An 18979-nucleotide genomic window follows, 5' to 3' on the forward strand; every position below is an offset into this window, starting at 1 on the left:
TGAGCCACTCTCTAGGGGTCCTTTCACTTCTCTTGAGTTTCTGCTCCTTTCCCTCTTACAGGTAAAAAGGAATCACAACCTCAAAATTTAATAAATAGCAGCAAGAATTATTTTAAAATATAGAGTTGAAAACCCTAAAACAAGACAAAATGAACTTCCTGGCTTCGAAAACAAAGACAACAAAGCATTTGTCTGGGTGGTGGGCTATCGCAGCCCGGGAGCAAAGAGCCGTGGCTCCCGCCAGCGCTTGATCTCGCAGGGCCCCACAACTGTCTCCTCCAGGGTCTGCCGCACCCTCCCACTCCCCCGACCCACAGAAGATCAAGGGCCCCTACCACTGAGGGGACGGACTCGAAGAGGCAGACTACAGCGTTCTCCCACTGCTGAGGCAGGACTGACCCTGCTTCCCCAAGATTAAGTTAAGGGACATCCTAGAGCCAAATGTGCCAAACAGGCAGACCCCACAGGTAGGGACAGTGCAATTTCTAGAACCTAAGACACAACTTTTCTGGGTAAATCTGTTTACCTTTGCTATATTACCTGGGTCGATCTTGAAAACCTCATGTAGCTGACTCTAGAGTTGGTACCCTCAGATATCACTAAGTAGGACTTACAGTCATCTGCTACTGTAATACACCCCTTGCTCCAGCATCAGGTAAGTTGAAATGCTATATATGTTGAGCGAATGCAAAATGATACAGGAATTTCCTGTCTGACTGAGGTCAAGAATCAGGCATTTGCAACTGGAAAGGTCTTATGATGAGATGAGATAAGAGATACAAATCTAACCTCTATCAATCCTAAAAAGTTGCCTTCAAGAAACCCCCTCTGAGCCCAGGTTCAGAGGGACCCCGGGTATGGCTATTCAGATCACCTTACCAGAAGAAAATGCAAAATATTTACCAAAAGTTTTTCCACAAGGTCTCTTGCCTTAGGGAAGAATTTTTCAGGAAAGTCATACTCCAACTTAATGATCTTCTGAAATATAAGATATTCATTTCTGTAAAATAAGAGAAACCATTATTCTGGGCAGGGTCACAGAAACCTCTCAGAACAGAGTTAGACCTTTTCGGGGACAGTGGTCACCCTCTCTCCCCACAGAGCCACTGCATTCATTAGACTCATTGTAAAAGTCCTCCCACCTCGGCCCCTCCCCCTCCTCTGGCTGCTCCAGTGGGTAGAGGTGTGGGAGTGGGTAGAAGGTGGGGGTAGGAGGTTGGGAGGGTGGTGTCCCTTACCCTGCTCGGAATGGTGGCAGTCCTGCCACCAGCTGGTATATTATACATCCAAGAGCCCAAAGGTCTGAACTTTAAGGGAGGGAAAAAACAAAGAATGGCATTTGTAAAACTTCAGTGACAGGTAGTTCCTCTCCGTCCCCTCTATTCATACCACCCCATTTAAGCCTCCAATTTACTGCTTTCCTGTAAAGAAAATGAGGTCAGTGTGAGGGTGGGAACCTGCTCCAGGCCCTTCTTAAGGGGGAACCTGGGCCCACAGAATCCTGCCCACACCTTCTTTCAGCGCCAGGGGTTAGGGGAGAGCTTGGGGGGATGGGGGATGATGAGAGATTCTCTCAGAACTCAGTGTTCATCCCCAGGACGCAGGCACAAGCTCACATACACCAAGGAGCCAAAGGAGACAATGTATAGGATGTGCACAAAGTGATCCCTTCTTGGACTCCAAAACCCTGCCTCTTCTTTATAAACGTTTTAATTATACGTTTCAAAAGAAACACACTGCAGTTCTAAATTGCCCTAAGTCATTACCAGAACCAGCTGGCAGGAACCCTAGGGGTGAGGCAGCACTGCCCTCCTTGCCCTGGATGTCACCCCCCCTTCCCACCTGCACTCGTCCATTCTGTCCCCTCAGTGCCATCTCAGAGCTCACAGCTGACGTCTACTTTGCATATTTGATTTCCTCTGTAGGTGTTGCATTCTATTCCCACCTCAGCCTGAGGAAAGCATTAAGCTGCTCCTTGCCCTGCACTGGCAGCTGCCTCTCCCTGTCCGCCAGCCCTAAATGTATGTAGGGCTCAGAGCTGGCTGGCAGTTTCTGAAAGAGGCCACAGCCTGGTATCTGGAAAACGAACTCAAAGGGTGTGGGTGAAGCCAACAGGCCAACTGCAGAACAGGATTTGCCTGGGACAGATGAGGAGGCTCTTGATGTGAGTTAGAAATGCAACAGGTCAGAAACTTGAGTTAAAAACACAGAGTGGAGGACATTTAAAAAGTGAATCTACATTTTACACAGCAACTAGTTTTTACACTTTTCTGCACTGTTTAGTCTCATTAAAAGAAGCAGCTACACAAGAAAAACACCTACAGCAAAGCACTGACCCATCCGTGCTATCTGGCGGATGCAGCCAGAGAGCTCGGGCAGAGCTGTGGGTGGGGCTGCCTCTGCGGCCCCAGAGGGTCATTGCCAGGGAGGAGGAGTGCCAGCAAGGCCTGCTTTGGGGGTAACTTTTTACTTGTGAAATATTTGAATGTCTCGCCATCAATGGATATCTTATCATTTAAAATGCTTTTTTAATATAATAAAAGCTAAAGGAGGAGCCAGTATAACATTTCTAAAAACCAGTATGTACCAAAGACTTTTAAAATGTCAAGGTAGGCCACATCATTCTACCTGAAATTCATGAAATTCTTGAAATTCAACAGAGGAACGTGGGGCAGGAAGAGAGCCCGTCCTCCCACTGGATAAGCAGGAGCTCCCCAGCCCCACAGGCAGCAAGCACACAGCAGGCGTGCCAGATTGCGCCGAATAAACGAAACTACTTCAACATCCAGGGACAAAGAAAGCCTTTGATAAACAACAGTAAATCCTATGCTGGAACAGCACACAGCTAGTAAAGGTGACTGTGAGTCATTTCAGTGACATGGGGAGACGTTCGTTATATAATCACAAGGATTATATATTTAATAATCAGATAATAACCACTACATGCTTAATCATTATTAAATAACCATTCAAAACTGGCTATTCAATATGACCCCAAGTTGCATAAAAATTATATAAATATTTGTAAAACCCATAGAAAAAACATAACTGGGAAGATATATCAACTCATTATCTGCGACTTTAAGTAGGCTGGAGACTCTGAATGTTTGTGTTTTTATTCTCCGTATTTTCTAAGAATTCTATTTAATGAATATCTATCACCTTTAAAAAATATATTTTATTGGTTGTGCTGTTAGAGTGGTCCCTATTTTCCCCTTGTGCCTCACACCCCACAAGATCCCCCACTCCCTTCGGGCAATACCCTCACCACTGTTCATGTCCATGGTTAATACGTATAAGTTGTTTGGCTTCTCCATTTCCTATACTGTACTTTTCTTCCTCCTGCCTATTCTGTGACTACCTATTCGTACTTCTTTATCCTCTCGCCTCCTCTCCCATTCCCCCACACCCCTCCAGAGCATTTGATCTGGTAACCATCAAAATGCTCTCCGTATCCACAATTCTCTGCTCGTCTGCTTAGTTTTTTCAATTGAATTGTTGATAGGTATGTATTTATTGCCATTTTATTATTCATAGTTTTGAACTTCTTTTTCTTAAAGTCCCTTTACCATTTCATATAATAATGGTTTGGTGCTGATGAACTCCTTTAATTTTTTCTTGTCTGGGAAGCTCTTTATCTGCCCTTTGATTCTAAATGATAACTTTGCTGGGTAGAGCAATCTTCGCTGTAGGTCTCTGCTTTTCATGACTCTGACTGTATCTTGCCAATCTCTTCTGGCCTGCAAAGTTTCTTTTGAGAAATCTGACAGTCTTATGGGAAGTCCTCTGTAGGTAACTAACTTCTTTTCTCTTGCTGCTTTTAAGATTCTCCCTTTATCTTTAAGCTTTGGTGTTTTAATTATGATGTGTCTTGGAGGGGGCCTGTTTGCATCCATCTTGTTTGGGAATCTCTGTGCTTCCTGGACTTGCATGTTTATTTCCTTCACCAAATTAGGGAGGTTTTCTTTCACTATGTTTTCAAACAGATTTCCAATTTCTTGCCCTTTCTCTTCTCCTCCAGGCACCCCTATGATGAGAATGTTGGAACGCTTGTAGTTGCCCCAGACGCTGCTTACACTATCCTAGTTTTTTTGGATTCTTTTTTCTTCTTGTTGCTCTACTTGGTTTTAGTTTCCTTATGTTCCAAATCATTGATTTGATTCTCGGCTTCATCCACTCTACTGCTGATTCCTTGTAAGTTGTTTATTTCCTTCAGTATATCCTTCATTTCTGCCTGGCTCTTTTTTATGCTGTTGAGGCCCTCACTGAGTTCCTTGAGCATCCTTATAACTAGCGTTTTGAACTCTGCATCTGATAGATTGCTTATCTCCATTTTGTTTAGTTCTTTTTCTGGAGTTTTGAACTGTTCTTTCATTTGGGCCATGTTTTTTGGCAGCCTCCCTGTGTTTTTATGTATCAGGTAGAGCTGCTCTGATTCCTTGTCTTGGTAGTGTGGCCTGTAGGGTCCAGTGGCACAGCCTCCCCTATCACCCAAACCGGATACTTGAGGTGTGCCCTCCATGTGGGCTGAGTACACCCTCCTCTTATGTTGAGCCTTGACTGCTGTTGGCAGGTCTATAGGAGGTCCACTGGGTGCACAGGCTCTGGGGTTTCCTGGGAGGTGCAGGTCAGAGTCAACCACCACCTGTGTTTGGCCCAGGGCCACCCAATGTGAGCTGAAAAGCAATCTGAGATGGCTGCTACTTGTGTTGGGCTTGCAGGTTCCCAGGGGCAGAGCCAAACTGTGATGCAAAAGCTGCTTGCTGCTAATGCTAGGCCTGGGGCTGCCAGTAGGAAGGTTGGGGACAGCCTGTAAGCTGGGTGGGGTACAGCCTCAGGTAAACGCCAGAGTGGGGCAAACAGTGTATACCAAGTTGATGGAGTCTCAGATATGACTCCCTCCTTCCTGTTCTGTGGCTGTGTTGGGGGAGGGCTCAGAAAAGGCTCAATGGCCTCTGTCTGCTTTTTTGTCTGGGAGAGAGCTGTCCCCAGCTCTTGCCCTGATGCCAGACACTTCAGTTCTTCCCCATAAGCCACTGGTGCCTTTCGAGTTGCTACCCCAGTGGTGCTGGAGCTCAGAGGGAATTCGTCCGAGTCATTTTGGCACAGGCTTTTTAAGAGGAACTGCCAGGAAGTCCAGTAGTTTTTTCCCTGACTCAAATCCCACTGGTTTTTACAGCCAGAAGTTATGGGGACTTATCTTCCTGGCACTGGAACCCCGGGGCTAGGTGGCCTGGTGTGGGGCTAGAATCCTTCGCTCCTGAGATATCCCTCCCAAGTTTTTACCCACCACTAGTGGGTACGAGGACCCGTCTGTTCTGCGTCTCTGTGTCCCCTACCCTTCAGGATTGATGTGGTTTCTTTAGTTCCATAGTTGTCAGACTTCCATTCAACTCAGTTTCTGATGGTTCTGAGTGATTGTTGGTCTGTAATTTAGTTGTAATTTTGATGTGGTTGTGCAAGGAGGCAAGCTGTGTTTACCTATGCCTCTTTCTTAACCAGAAGTTCCTTGTATCATTTTTAAAATTATTTTTAAAATCTTAACTATTTTTGCATATCATGTGTTAAAAATTTAAAAAGCATAAAAAGACATACACTGATATCTCCCTCACAACCCTGTTCCCTCGCCATCACAGACAAGCACTGTCATGCATTCCTCGTACAGACTTCCAGAGAGTCGCAAGTGCACGGACAAATGGATCTCCCTCCCATTTTCACACAGAAAGTGGTTATTCTGTGTCTTCCTTATCTCATTCAGTGGAGCTTGGAGAGCTTCTCCCATCAGTGCTAATGGGCTGCCTCATGCTATAAGTCAACCCAAAACTGAGGAAAAGCTAGTTCTTAGGCGGCAGTGACATACATGTGGAGAATCTGGCCAACAGCACGTACCACCCAGAGGAGGGTGTTCCAGCTTTGGCACTGTAGACATCTGGGGCCAATCACTCTTGCAGTGGGGACATCTCTGCACTGCAGGATGCTGAGCAGCACCCATGGCCTCCCCCCACTGGATGCCAACAGCATTCCTTCCCAACCCTCACCAAGTTGTAACGCCAAAACTGTCCACACAAAGCCAAATGGCCCCTGGGAAGAATTGCCCCACCTGGGAAGCCCTGGCCTACAACAGCATCTGGCCTGCAGTAAGAGCTCAAAATCAAAGAGCCTGGAGACCCAGTTGAATCTTTCAGAGCATCCTTCATCATGTTTCTGCCCTGGGGCTCCACCCCTTAAAGAGTTTTTTAAAAGCTGTCATACTCAGAAACACAGAGTTGTGGTCCCTGGAACCACTTATTCCTCTGCAGCCTCTGGCACTGTCACTCTGTCATTCTAGGATGGCAGCTCCTTGTAGCCTGCCAATATAGGTCACAGACCATATGATCTTCTGTCAACTCAAGGAAGGGTGCCAGGAGTCCATGTGTCTGGCTGGCCCGGACAGGAAGAATCCAAGAATAAGCTTTAACCACAGAACCTGTCACTGCCTGGAATTGTTCCCCAACCTCTGAAATCCCACATTCTACTGCCACTTCAGTCTTTTACCTGCCTCATGCCTACCTGACAGCTTCCCAGACTTCGTCCCACACCTGGCCACCAATGCCCCTACCTTCCTTTCCTCCACTGCCTGGCTGCCCTGCTAACCCTTCTCCACTCTTCAGATTTCTGCACTTGTGAGCAAAATCCCAGCCCCAGTGTCCTTTACACCGTAATGTACTCTGCAATTAGCAATGCCCTCAATCCTGCAGCCACTTCCAGGCCTGTCCCAAGTTTGAGCACAGAGCAGGGCTGGCTTGTCCTGGCTGGGCCCAGGAAAATGGATCCATCCCCTCTCCCACATGCTGCCTTCTGGGCCTCCTCCCACAGTCTGCAGGGTCTGTTACACTACACAGCTGACCTGCGGCTGCTACCAATGCCAGTATGCCAGAACTGGAGGCAGCAAGGACCCCCGGGCTCTGGGGCAAGCAAGAAGCCTCATTAAATAATATAGACCTGTCTGCCACATTTATTCCCACTGAACCGTTGATCTAAGGGAACAAAATCCATTCTCAAAGCATTAAAAAAATGGATCAAATAAAAAAAAGAACAAGAAAAAATTAGGTTACCTTTTACAGGCCGATTTCTCTGTGAGCAGCTCTGGAGACACATACTGGGCCGTTCCTACAAACGAGTTGGCCCTGGCTGATGGGAAGAGGAAACGGTCATGCTGAGACACAAAGCACTCCCAGTCACGGCACTCATCTACCCAGACACGACTGTCGGCATGGACAGCAACTGGGGCTTTTTGTCAGCACGGCACCGGTCACTTGGGATCAGACTGTACAATCCCCAGAGCCTGTCTCATCCAAGGCCCACCCTTCACATTGCATTCTGAGACCCTCTCCTCCCAGGGCTGGCTCAGAGGTCACCTGCTCCTGACCCCTCCCTGCTCACGTTCTCCTGGTGCCCCTTGCCAACACTAGAGTGACACTAACCCAACATTCTCTCAGCTGGAGTATCTAGAGGAGCCTGTGGTGCCTAAAGTAGCCCTGGACATAGAGCAAGCACACAACGAACATGCGCAGAATGCGGGAAAGGACTGGAGTCCTGCAGGCTGTGTACAGGGGATACTTTCTCCTTTTACAAACTGTTCAGGGAGATCAGGAGCTATAAAGGGAATGAGACTCATGTGTCCTGTCTGGGGACCCAGCATCCTGCCGCCTCCAGTACTGGGCTGTGGGAGGCAAGGCTCACAAAGTTCAACTGCAGACCTGGGTGGGGTGGCAGCAGGACCCGCTGGAACCACCCATCACCAGAGAGAGGAGGCACTGACACCCGTGTCACCCCAGTAGCCCCCAAGACCTCAGGGACGTCATCAGTGGCCATGCATCCCTGACAAAGAACCACAGGCAAGTCCATCTGCCCCACCACACTGCTCCTGAGGCAGGCACCCTCCAAGGGGCATCCTCCAGCATTAGGGACCACACAGCTGCTCTCGGCCTTTCCCCATGACCGGAGGATGAAGGGTCACAGGTTCTGGTGTGAGAGCCACCCACCACCCGAGAGCAAATTGGCTCTCTAAGGAGAGCAGTCACATGCCGCCGAGAGCAACCTTCCCCCCGTGGCCTTCCAGGCCGGCACTGTGTAGCCAGCACAGACGTTTGGTGCCTGCCTTCATGACTGAAGGAAATGTTCGGTTTCACTGAGAGTTTTATAAAAATCAGTAATTCTCTCCTGGCTGGCTGGCTTCTGTGACACCAGGGTAAAAGCTCCAGAGAGAAGATTAGAAAACCACAGAGGTCATCTAGTCATCTCCCCCTGGAAGCTTAGGGACGCACCAAAGGTCAAACTTCTCTGGCTACTGGAAAACCAGGCCCACAACCCACCGCTGGTCAACACGGCCTCCTCTGTGCCACTGACCCCCTCACCTGTAGGCCACATGGTCAGGGGAAAGGAGAAGGAGGTTGGACCAGGTTGTTGTCTCCACCCTCAAAGTGGTCCAAAGAAAGTGACCAGCATCCCGGGCCATGGACCACACTGGCCACCAGAGATCTGTAAGTCAGGCTGAGAAGCCAGGGGAGAAGAAGGGACCTGAAGAAGTGTCTCTGAGGTCAGGACACACCCACACTCTCTTCAGGCCAACAGTGCAGACTGCTAGTGTCTTACCCACAAACCCACACATGAAGGACAGCAAACCTTCACAAAGTGTGGTCGCCTTTTGGACAGAAGATGAGAAAATGAAATACCACAACACAGAAACAGGAATCTGCAAGTGAGACTTATCCCAGGAATGCAAGGCCGATTCGAGATATAGAAATCAACCAAAGTAGTACACATTGTATCATGAGAATAAAGGACAAAACCACATGATCACCTTAAGAGATGCAGAAAAAGCATCTAACAAAAAAATTCAACATTCTTCATGATAAAAATACATAAAATAGGAACAGAACAAAATTTCCTCAACCTGATAAAGGCATGTATCTACGAAAGCCAAGATGAACATCGTAATAGTGAAAGATTGAAAACTTCCTCTCTAAGATGAGGAACAAGACAAGGATGCTACTCTTGCCATTTCCATTCAATGTTGTAGTGGAGAGTCTAACAGTTAGACAAGAAGATGGAATAAAAGGAATCCGGATGAAGAAGAAGTAAACTACCTCTAATCGCGGAAGACGCGATCTTGTACGCAAACATCACTGTATGTCTAAACACTTGCAACGAGCAATCTGAAAATGAAAAAAAAGTTTCCCTCTGTAAGAGCCTCAGAAAGAAAATATTTAGGAATAAATTTAACAATTGCAGAGCTTATATCCTAAAAACTAGATTTCTGAAAGAAAGAGAGTTTTGAAAGAAATTACAAAAGATCTAAATAAATAGAAAGACATCCCATGTTGAAGGATCACAAGACTTAATATTGTTGAGATGACAATACAGACAGTCCCTGCCTTAAGGTTTGACTTATGATATTTTAACTTCATGATGGTACAAACCCGTACTTTGAATTTTGTATGTGGGACAAGCAGTATGTGGGACACTGGGCAGTGGGCCACAGGTCCCAGTCAGGCCCGCAACCACAGGAGTAAACAACCAATACTCCACAGTGTCCCGAGTTGCCAGTGTTTGGATATTGTGTTCTGAGCACATTTAAGGTAGGCTAGGCTAAACTATGATGTTCAGTAGGTTAGGTGTATTAAATGTGTTTGCAGCGTCCAATATTTTCAACTTATGATGGGTTTATCAGGACATAACCCCATCCTAAGTTAAGGGGCACCTGCACTCCCCAAAATGATCTGCACATTCAACACAATTCCCACCCAAATCCCAGCTAGCACAATGTTTTCAAGGTTCATCCAGATTGGAGCATGTATCAGGACCTCATTCCTTTTCACAACTGAATAATATTCCATTGTGTGGATGGACCACATTTTATCCATTCATTAGTTGATGGACACTTGAGTTGTTTCCACTTTTTGACCACTAGGAATAAAGCTGCTATTTTATGTGAATATACACTGAATTCTCTTGGACATATGCCTAGAAGTAGAACTGCTGAATTGTAAGGTAACTATGTTTAACTTTTGATGAACTGCCAGACCGATTTCCAAAGCTGATCGTACCATTTGACACTCCCACCTGCAGAGTCTGGAAGGCAGCATTTCTCTACATCCTTGCTAATACTTATCTTTTTGATCATAGCCACCGTCCTGGGTATGAAGTGGTACCGATAGCGGTTTCAATTTGCATTTCCCTAATGACATTGAGCACCTTTTCATGTATTTATGGTCATTTGTTTATCTTCTTTGGAGATATGTCTTTTTAGACTCATTGTCATTTCTTAATGTTTTTTTTTGTTTGTTTGCAATTAGGAGTTCTACAAGTCCTTTATCAAATATATGATTCAAAAATATTTTTATTTCCTATTCAGTTGGTTGTCTTGTTACTTAAAAAAAAAAAAGATTTTATTTATTTATTTTTAGAAAGACAGGAAGAGAGGGAGAAAGAAAGGGAGAGAAAACACCGATGTGTGAAAGAAACACTGATTGGTTGTCCCTTGCACACGTCCCAACCGGCACCGGCCGCAGCCCTGACCCAGAATTGGACCAGCAGCAAACTCCCACTTTGCAGGATGACGCTCAACCCACTGGGCCACACCATCAGGGCTCTTTTCACTCTTAATTGTGTCACGGCACAAAAGTTTTACAACTTGATAGGGTCTAACTTACACAGTTTTTCCTTCTGTTGCTTATGCTTTTGGTATTGTAGCTAAAAAAACATTTTCTAACCCAAGGTCATGAAGATTTACTCCTATGCTTTCTTCCAAGAGTGTTAATAGTTTTAGATCCTACATTCAGATCTCCAATTTATCCAAGTTAACATCTGAGTTAACTTCTGTGTATATTGTGAGGCAGGGGTAATAATGTTTTCGATGATTTGGTCATCACTGGAGGATGATGGCGAACCAATTCATAGTTTTCAAAAGTGGTAAATAAAGAGAAAGGAGCACGCGTTTATACTGTTTTGCCTCCACAATCAACAATACTAGCTAAGCAAATAGATGCTATGGGGAAGTTCCTCTTTAAGGAAGAATTCCATCTCATGAATGAAAGAATTAGACTATAATCATTCTGTATTTTCTACTGACCTAATGGATCTCAGTCACTATGGCTTTAAAGGGCTGTTGACATCACACAGGGAGAGACCAATGGATGTTAAATGCTCCCTAATAAAGAAGGCACCACCGCCAGACTTTGGTGTGGGAGGATTGAACTTGAACGTGGTCAAAGTGGCCAGCTCCAACTGCCAGCTTACAAGACATGCAGAGAGGAGAGGAACATGTTACGTGACTCCACAGGACGCAGGTAGCAAACTCTGGTAAACACTGTAGGATAAATGACCTGGTTTCCTCAACAGACTGCAAGGGAAAAAGTTAAGATGAAGAGAAGCTACAGATTAAAAGGAATTTAAGAGACAAATTAGCTAAGCTCAAATGTGGGAACTTTATTTGAATCCTGATTCAAATAAACCACAACCCCAAAAATTATGATGTAAAATTATGATTGGAAATTTAACGCTGATTGTTTTGAAATATTAAGGAATTACTGTTTTTTTAATGTATAAAGTACTATGACATTATAGTTACTTTTTAAAAAGATGCTTAAATTTTAATGATAACTAGTAAAATATTTACAGGGAAAACAAATCAGTAATAATGGGAATCGGGTCACATGTATGGTTTAAATTTTTACAAAAAAGCACGTACTCTGTGTTTAAAAATGAAAACTCCATGCATCACAGCTATGACTACATCAATAAAAATATTGAAAAGACCAGAGTAAACCATTCCTTAATGGTTAAGAGTTGTTTTTGGTGGTGTAAGTACAGAGGCTTGACCTTTTCCTCTGTCATGCGAACTCTGTTTTTGTGGCGGAAGAAAGTCTGTTTGAAAGCAGCTCCCCCAGAAAGGAAAGGGGGTGGCCCTGCCTGTGCTGGAACAGTGGCAAGGCAGAGGCACTGTGAGAGTTTCGAGTCTATAGGACACCTAGGAGTGACTGGTGCTCGTGTGAGGGTCTGGACAATGGCTGTCCACAGAGGGGTCATGTGGAGAAGGTACAGCTGGAATAACAGAATGACTTCAGCTCTGAAGTCTTTCCCCTCTGGCCCCCCTCCAGCTGTCCCACACTCCACCCTGGCCAACCCACCCCTTCTATTTGGTGAGTGGAGCCTCCACACCTGGCTGCGTACCAGAAAAGCCTGCACAGATCAGGACACAGTTTGCAGGCACAAACCCCAAGTCTGAACCTCTGGAGCCCCCAAGCAACCCAAGCCTCTTGTAAAGGGGGCAAAGGCCAGGGACACAGCCACATATGGGGGGGGGCTTCTCCATGTGATTAAGCTGACACCCAAAATATGTCTGTTGGGACCCTTGTGCAAGGTCAGAAGTCACAAGCCCTCTGTGCTAGAAAGTGCTCACCAACCCTACATGCCCTCAACAGTTCCTGCTATCTCCCACCCCTGCCCACTACAGGGATGGAGGCCACTCCGACCCAATAGGCAGCAGTGAGGAATGCAGGGCTCACACCCCTGCCAGGAGCAACCCACTGGGACAGATGTCTGTAAAGGTGGACAACCTGCCTCCCACCAGGAGGAAGGTGAAACATGCTTTTACTAAAGAGCTAAAGCATCTGAGCTCCCACCAACACTTTCCTTCTGGAAGATTTAAGATGTTTTCGGGAAACCAACTCTGCACAAAAGTTTTTATAAAAAACTAAGACTTCAGGCCAAGATGGAGGCATAGGTAAATACACTTTGCCACCTTGCACAACTAAAAGAAGGACAACAAAATTAAAAATAAAAAATAACTAGAACTGCCAGAAAACTGAACTGTATGGAAGTCCAGCAATGAAGGAGTTAAAAAAGAAACAACCATTCAGACTGGTAGGAGGGGTGGAAATGGGCAGCTGGGGTGGAAAGGACTTGCAGCAAGGCAGTGGCTGGAGGACCAAGTGGGTGAGGTGGTGGCTGGCAGACCTGTGGTCCCACATTTGCATGTGGATAAATGGGGAGGAATGACTGTGGAGCAAGACAGATGCACGACCCAAGGTTCTAGCATGGGGAAATAAAGCCTCAAAACCTCAGGCTGCAAAAATCTGTGGGTGTTGCGGTGGCAGGAGAAACTCCCAACCTCGCAGGAGAGTTCGTCGGAGAGACCCACTGGGCCCTAGAACATACAAAAACCCACCCAACTAGGAATCAGCACCAGAAGGGCCCAATTTGCTTGTGGGTAGTGGGGGAAGTGACTCACAGCCTGCCAAAAGCCAAGCAAGCAGCGTTGTTTCTTCTCAGACCCTGTCCCTACATACAGCACCACAACCCAGTAATGTGGGTTGCCCTGCCCTGGTGAATACCTAAGGCTCCACCCCTTACAACATAGCAGGTGTGCTGAGACAAAAAAATATGGCCCAAATGAAAGAATACCAAAGCAATGAAGAGAAAGCCAACCAACCTATCAGATGCAGAGTTCAAACCACTGGTAATTAGGATGCTCACAGAAATGGTTGAGTATGGTCACAAAATAAGAGGAAAAAGTGAAGGTTATGCAAAGTGAAATAAAGAAAAATATACAGGGCACCAAGAGTGAAAGCAAGGAAAGTGGGACTCAGATCAATGATTTGGACCAGAAGCAAGAAGTAAACTTTCAACCAGAACAGAATGAAGAAATAAGAATTCACAAAAATGAGGAGAGACTGACGAATCTCCACAACAACTTCAAATGTTCCAACATCTGAATCATAGGGGTGCCAGAAGGACAAGAGGAAGACCAAGAAATTGAAAAACTTATTTGAACAAATAATGAAGGAGAACTTCCCCTATCTGGCAAAGGAAACAGACTTCCAGGAAATCCAGGAAGCTCAGAGTCCCAAAGAAGTTGGACCCAAGGAAGTATGCACTAAGGCACATCATAACTACATTAGCCGAGATTAAAGATAAGGAGGGAATCTTAAAAGCAGCAAGAGAAAAGGAGATAGTTACCTACAAAGGAGTTCCCAGAATACTGTCAGCTGATTTCTCAAAAGAAACCTTGCAGGCAAGAAGGGGCTGGAGAGAAGTATTCCAAGTCATGAAAGGCAAGGACCTACATCCAAGATTGCTCTATCCAGCAAAGCTATCATTTAGAATGGAAAGGCAGATAAAGTGCTTCTCAGATAAGGTCAAGTTAAAGGAGTTCATCATCACCAAGCCCTTATTCTATGAAATGTTAAAGGGACTTATTTAAGAAAAAGATGATCAAAAATATGAACAGTAAAATGACAATAAACTCACAACTATCAACAACCACACCGAAAAAACCAAAAACAAACTAAGCAGACAACTAGAACAGGAACAGAATCACAGAAATGGAGATCACATGGAGAGTTATCAGCTGGGAGGGGGAGGGGGGAAAAGGGGGGAAAATGGGGGAAACAGTATAGGGAATAAGAAGCATAATTGGTAGGTACAAAATATATGGGGAGGTTAGAATAGTATAGGAAATGGAGAATCTAAGGAATTTGTATGTACAACCCATGGACATGAATTAAGGAGCAGGGAATGCTGGTGGGAGGGAGGGTGCAGGGCAGAGAGGAATAAAGGGGAGAAAAAAATGGGACAACAGTAATAGCAGAATCAATAAAGTATATTTTTAAAAAAACTTAAAAAAGAAAGCTAATACAGGAATAAATTCCTAAGTATTTCAAACAGAAAATGAGAGTGAGTAAATCACTATAATGAATCATTCACATAATTACATGTTTTTTTCCTTCTCCTCTAGGAAGGAAAAAAACCAACTCATCTCTATATTCAAGCAATTCTCCCTGGTGTACAATATAAGGACTTTTAGCCTCCTGCTTCCAGAAAAAAATAAGAGCAACTTTATTTCATTATTTCACCAATGCATTTAAATTCTTATGTTTTTTCAATAACTACAGGGAACCACAGGGACTAGCCTGTGTCAAATACCAGATTCTGAAGAAAATCTACATGAAGGAAAAAAGGACCGAATGGACCTCGAAGTGGGCATCTTCCAAGCTTATTTGGGGGACCCATGGCAGCAATCATGCATGAGGTGATGAGCAGCCTAACAAAAAATTTTGGGGACATGGCTATTTCTGTTTGGTTCGCATCTGTCATGGTCACTGCTACAGTGAGGGGTTATACCGTATCCATAAAAACATGGTTACTGGTCAATAAGACATTACTATGTACTAGGCATGGGCAGGACAGAGCAAGGTTCTGGGGAATCTCCAGGTGGGAGGCCACCCATCCTCTGATACCCCATGTGGGAAGGAGGGAAGGGATGTACAAAAGGCAGGCAAGTGAGGCCAGGACTAGACAAATAAGAACATCTTCCATGATGGCAAGTTTTGTTTCAGCCCCAAAAGGGTGGTGCTTTAGGGTTCTCAGGGAAATTCCCAAATCCAAGATGTTGTCTTGGTAACGCAGTAAGTGTCTGTGCAGAGATTAAAGCACTAACTGAATCTTTTTTTTAAGGTATATTTTATTATTTATGCTATTATGGTTTTCCCAATTTTTCTCCCTTTATCCCTCCCCTGCCTGGCACCCCTCTGAACCTTGTTTTAAAAAAAGATTTTACTTTATTTACTTATTTTTAGAGAGAGGGGAAGGGAGGGAGAAAGAGAGGGACAGAAACACTAATAGGCTGCCTCGCATAGGTGCCCAACCTGGGACTGAACTTGCAACCCAGACACGTGCCCGGACCGGGAATCAAACTGGTGACCTTTCACTTTACAGGATAATGCCCAAACAAACAGCTGAGCCACACCAGTCAGGGTGCACTAACTGAATCTTAACTACAATCTTCACAAGAACCCTCTGTTTGAAAACACAGGGCTGGAAAAACACCAGCAAGGAAAGACAAGGCACAGTGCAGTAGGAAACCTGTGGAGGCCCAGCCAGGCTCACCAGGTGCCTCCCAGCAGCAGAGGTTTGTGTCACTGCTCACACTTGGCTGGGATGAGCAGCACCATGGGTCAGCTGGTGGCTGCCCAACAGGTTGTTAATCTAGCCACAATTCAAGTTCAAGCCAGAGGAGGCCGGCCCAGCGGAGCTAGAGGGCTTTCTGAAAAACCAGGCTCTTCCCCACTACTATGTGATGGTCATAGTCTGACTCTTCTGCCGACAAACCTGGTACTCACACCCAGCACATCCATTAGCCCAAGCACTTTTCATCAAGGTGTTCCTCTCATGGCAGAGAGGTGCATGCAGTATAGGGAGGTCCCTTCGACAACCTCTTGGGTAAGGGTGGCTGACAGTCTCAGCTGTCCCAAAACCCCAAGTTCATTCTCAAGGTCACTTATTAACTTGCACAGTGACCTCAGCTACCCCCAAACCTCACCATAAAGAGCTTTCTGTATCCTCTCTCTACGTAAACACTTGACAACAATTTTCAGAAGTAAAATTGCCTTCTTTATACTTCCACAGTTTGATTTCCATCCAGAAAACACCTGACGGGCAGGGCGAGCCCCTGCTGAAATGCCCCCTGGCTTGCTACGACACCCAGGACACTCTTCTGGTCCAAGTCAGCAACTCCTCTTAAGGTGACAGACTTGTCACATTATATAATCCAATGCTAGGAATCACCCTAGGGGAACAGTGATTAAGACAGTTTCAATCAGAAACATACTTGACCAGCAAGTAAAAATCAGCCCCTGTTCTGTGATTCTGTAGAACCTTATACTACAATGAGTGTGTCTAGGCCACCACTGGCAGCTGCACACAGGAGGCAGGGAGAAAGACAAGGCCAGCGGGCACCAGGATACAGAGGCAGTTCACCCCCACCTCCCCAGTTACAACCTGCAATGCCAACAGGAAATGCTGAGAGCTGATCACATGGATCCCATGCTCTTGCAAGTGAGACCAGGAACAAATCTGGCACCCCCGCATCTTCTAAGACTAAGGAGGGTGAGCCAAAAGAGCCCTCAAGGGTACTCAAAAGGACCTGTGATAACATGCAGAGAGAGCCTGGTGACCCAGCACCCCCCACTAAAGTCCAGACAGACCAACCATAGGCAACCTAGGGAGCCCCTCTTTCCACCCACTATACCAGGAACACAGCTTCTCCTGTGAAAGCTTGAGCATCTATTTTATAATAACAAACATCTGTCACTATGATGAACACAATGCGATTCACTGCATTGCTAAACGGTTGTTTTTGATCTAAACACTAAGCAAGGATTTGCTGGAAATAAAGCACACACACCTTGTTTACTCTCTGGGGATAATACTTTTGCTGTTCCAAAATCTGTGATCTGGATGTGCATATCTTCATTTAACAAAATGTTTTCTGGTTTCAGGTCCCTGTGAAAGCAGAGTTTTTACATTTGAGAGAAATATTCACAATAGTAACATTATTACTATATTAACATTACTATTTATAGTTATTACTATAAATTTTGCTGAAAAGAAAATGAACTGGTTAATACATATCATCTTTACAGACTATCAAAGAATGTAAGTCTAAAGTTCACGACAAGAACATCGACTGCATACAATAAAGATATTCAAATTACATTGCTTCATAATTGCATCTATTATTTTAATAAACTTTTCATTGAAGTATAACCTATCATTTTTAACCCTCTAAATAAAGAGCTTTTAAACCTATTATGGTAATCATTTCACAATATATGTAAATCAAACCATCATGCTGTACAACTTAAAATTTATACAGTGATGTATGTCAATTATTTCTCAATAAAACTGAAAAAAAGTATTAAAATGGTAACTTTTATAGTATGTGTTTTCTATACCACAATTTTTAAAAATCACTAAAAAGCGGGGGGGGGGGGGAGCTTATTTGAATACTTTAAATTTGACTTTATCAGAAAGTCATGGAAAGCGAGGCCAGAAGAAGTACATACAAAAGCTCCAAGGGACAAAATAAAAGCGGCAGTCAAGATGGGTGAGAAAACCGTCAGCCTAATAAAAGTCGTATGAGGAATTTCATCTGAGAGTTGAAGGTCTGTGAGGCTCTCCATCGCAGGGCGATGCGAACTCTTCTTAGTTCTCACGCGAGGCACCCCACCCTCCATTAGAGAAACCAGGGCGGCCGGCCCTGAGCTCGTACCTGTGAATGATGCCCCTGCCGTGCAAGTACTCTAGGGCAGACACCATCTCGGCTGTGTAAAATCGGGTGCACGTCTCATCGAATGAACCAATTTTGCGAATGTATTTAAGTAGTTCTCCATTTTTGGCATAACTAAGCCCAAAATCTAAATATTGCACAGTTAAGGAAGAATGCAAAAGTCATTTTCTAAAAACTTAATAACCCAATAGGAATTTTTAATAAATATTTTGCTTTATCCATTTAATTTTAGAGAAAGGGGAAGGGAGGGAGAAAGAGGAGAGAAGCATAGATGTGCAAGAGAAACACTGATAGGTTGCTTCTTGCACGCTCCCCAACTGGGGACCAGCCTGCCACTCAGGCACGTGCTGTGATCGGGAATTGAACCGGTGACTCCTCACTTTGTGATATGACGCTCAACCAACTAAGTCACACTGGCCAGGGCAGGAATTTTTTTTTTTAATTAATTAATAAAAAATTAAGGTACTTGTGGCCCAAGACTACTGCCCTTTTTGAAGTCAGATTCTGCCATGGTCAGATTCATGGCCAATGGGAATCCCAGACCCCAGCTCCAGAGGAAGGCCCTCTTACCAAAAACACAATGACACGAGTCTCTCAGCCTGAGTGCCCCTTCTGGACCCCAAAGGCCCCAGAAGGCACCTGTGGCCCCAATGAAGGAAAGCTGCTGGAGATGGCAATCTAATGCCTCTTTGCAGGCTTCAGCCAAGGTGTATGTATGGGGCAGAGGCTCTCCATAATCCAGTCTCCACACCTGCACGACACGTACACATTTACTGAGTACCAGCTGCCTCCCACATGCTGTGCTAAGAGCCAATTCATGTAAAGGCTTCTCAAATGAATATTCCTTTCCAAGTATAAAGTGACAAG

General features: G+C 45.0%; 1 protein-coding gene across 1 annotated transcript in view; it reads right to left on the reverse strand.

Annotated features, from left to right (window-relative positions):
• The window catches only part of PDPK1 (3-phosphoinositide dependent protein kinase 1), a 77371-nt gene that overhangs the window by 20549 nt on the left and 37843 nt on the right, over positions 1-18979 (reverse strand). Inside the window, exons 5-9 of the mRNA XM_053928376.1 lie at positions 18095-18239; positions 17228-17325; positions 7095-7170; positions 1239-1307; positions 904-1000 (exon numbers count right to left, since the gene is read on the reverse strand). Coding sequence (XP_053784351.1) covers positions 904-1000; positions 1239-1307; positions 7095-7170; positions 17228-17325; positions 18095-18239 — 485 coding nt within the window. The remainder of the gene's footprint in view (positions 1-903; positions 1001-1238; positions 1308-7094; positions 7171-17227; positions 17326-18094; positions 18240-18979) is intronic.

This window comes from Desmodus rotundus, chromosome 1, assembly GCF_022682495.2.
Source record: "Desmodus rotundus isolate HL8 chromosome 1, HLdesRot8A.1, whole genome shotgun sequence".
In the NCBI taxonomy this organism is placed as follows: Eukaryota; Metazoa; Chordata; class Mammalia; order Chiroptera; family Phyllostomidae; genus Desmodus; species Desmodus rotundus.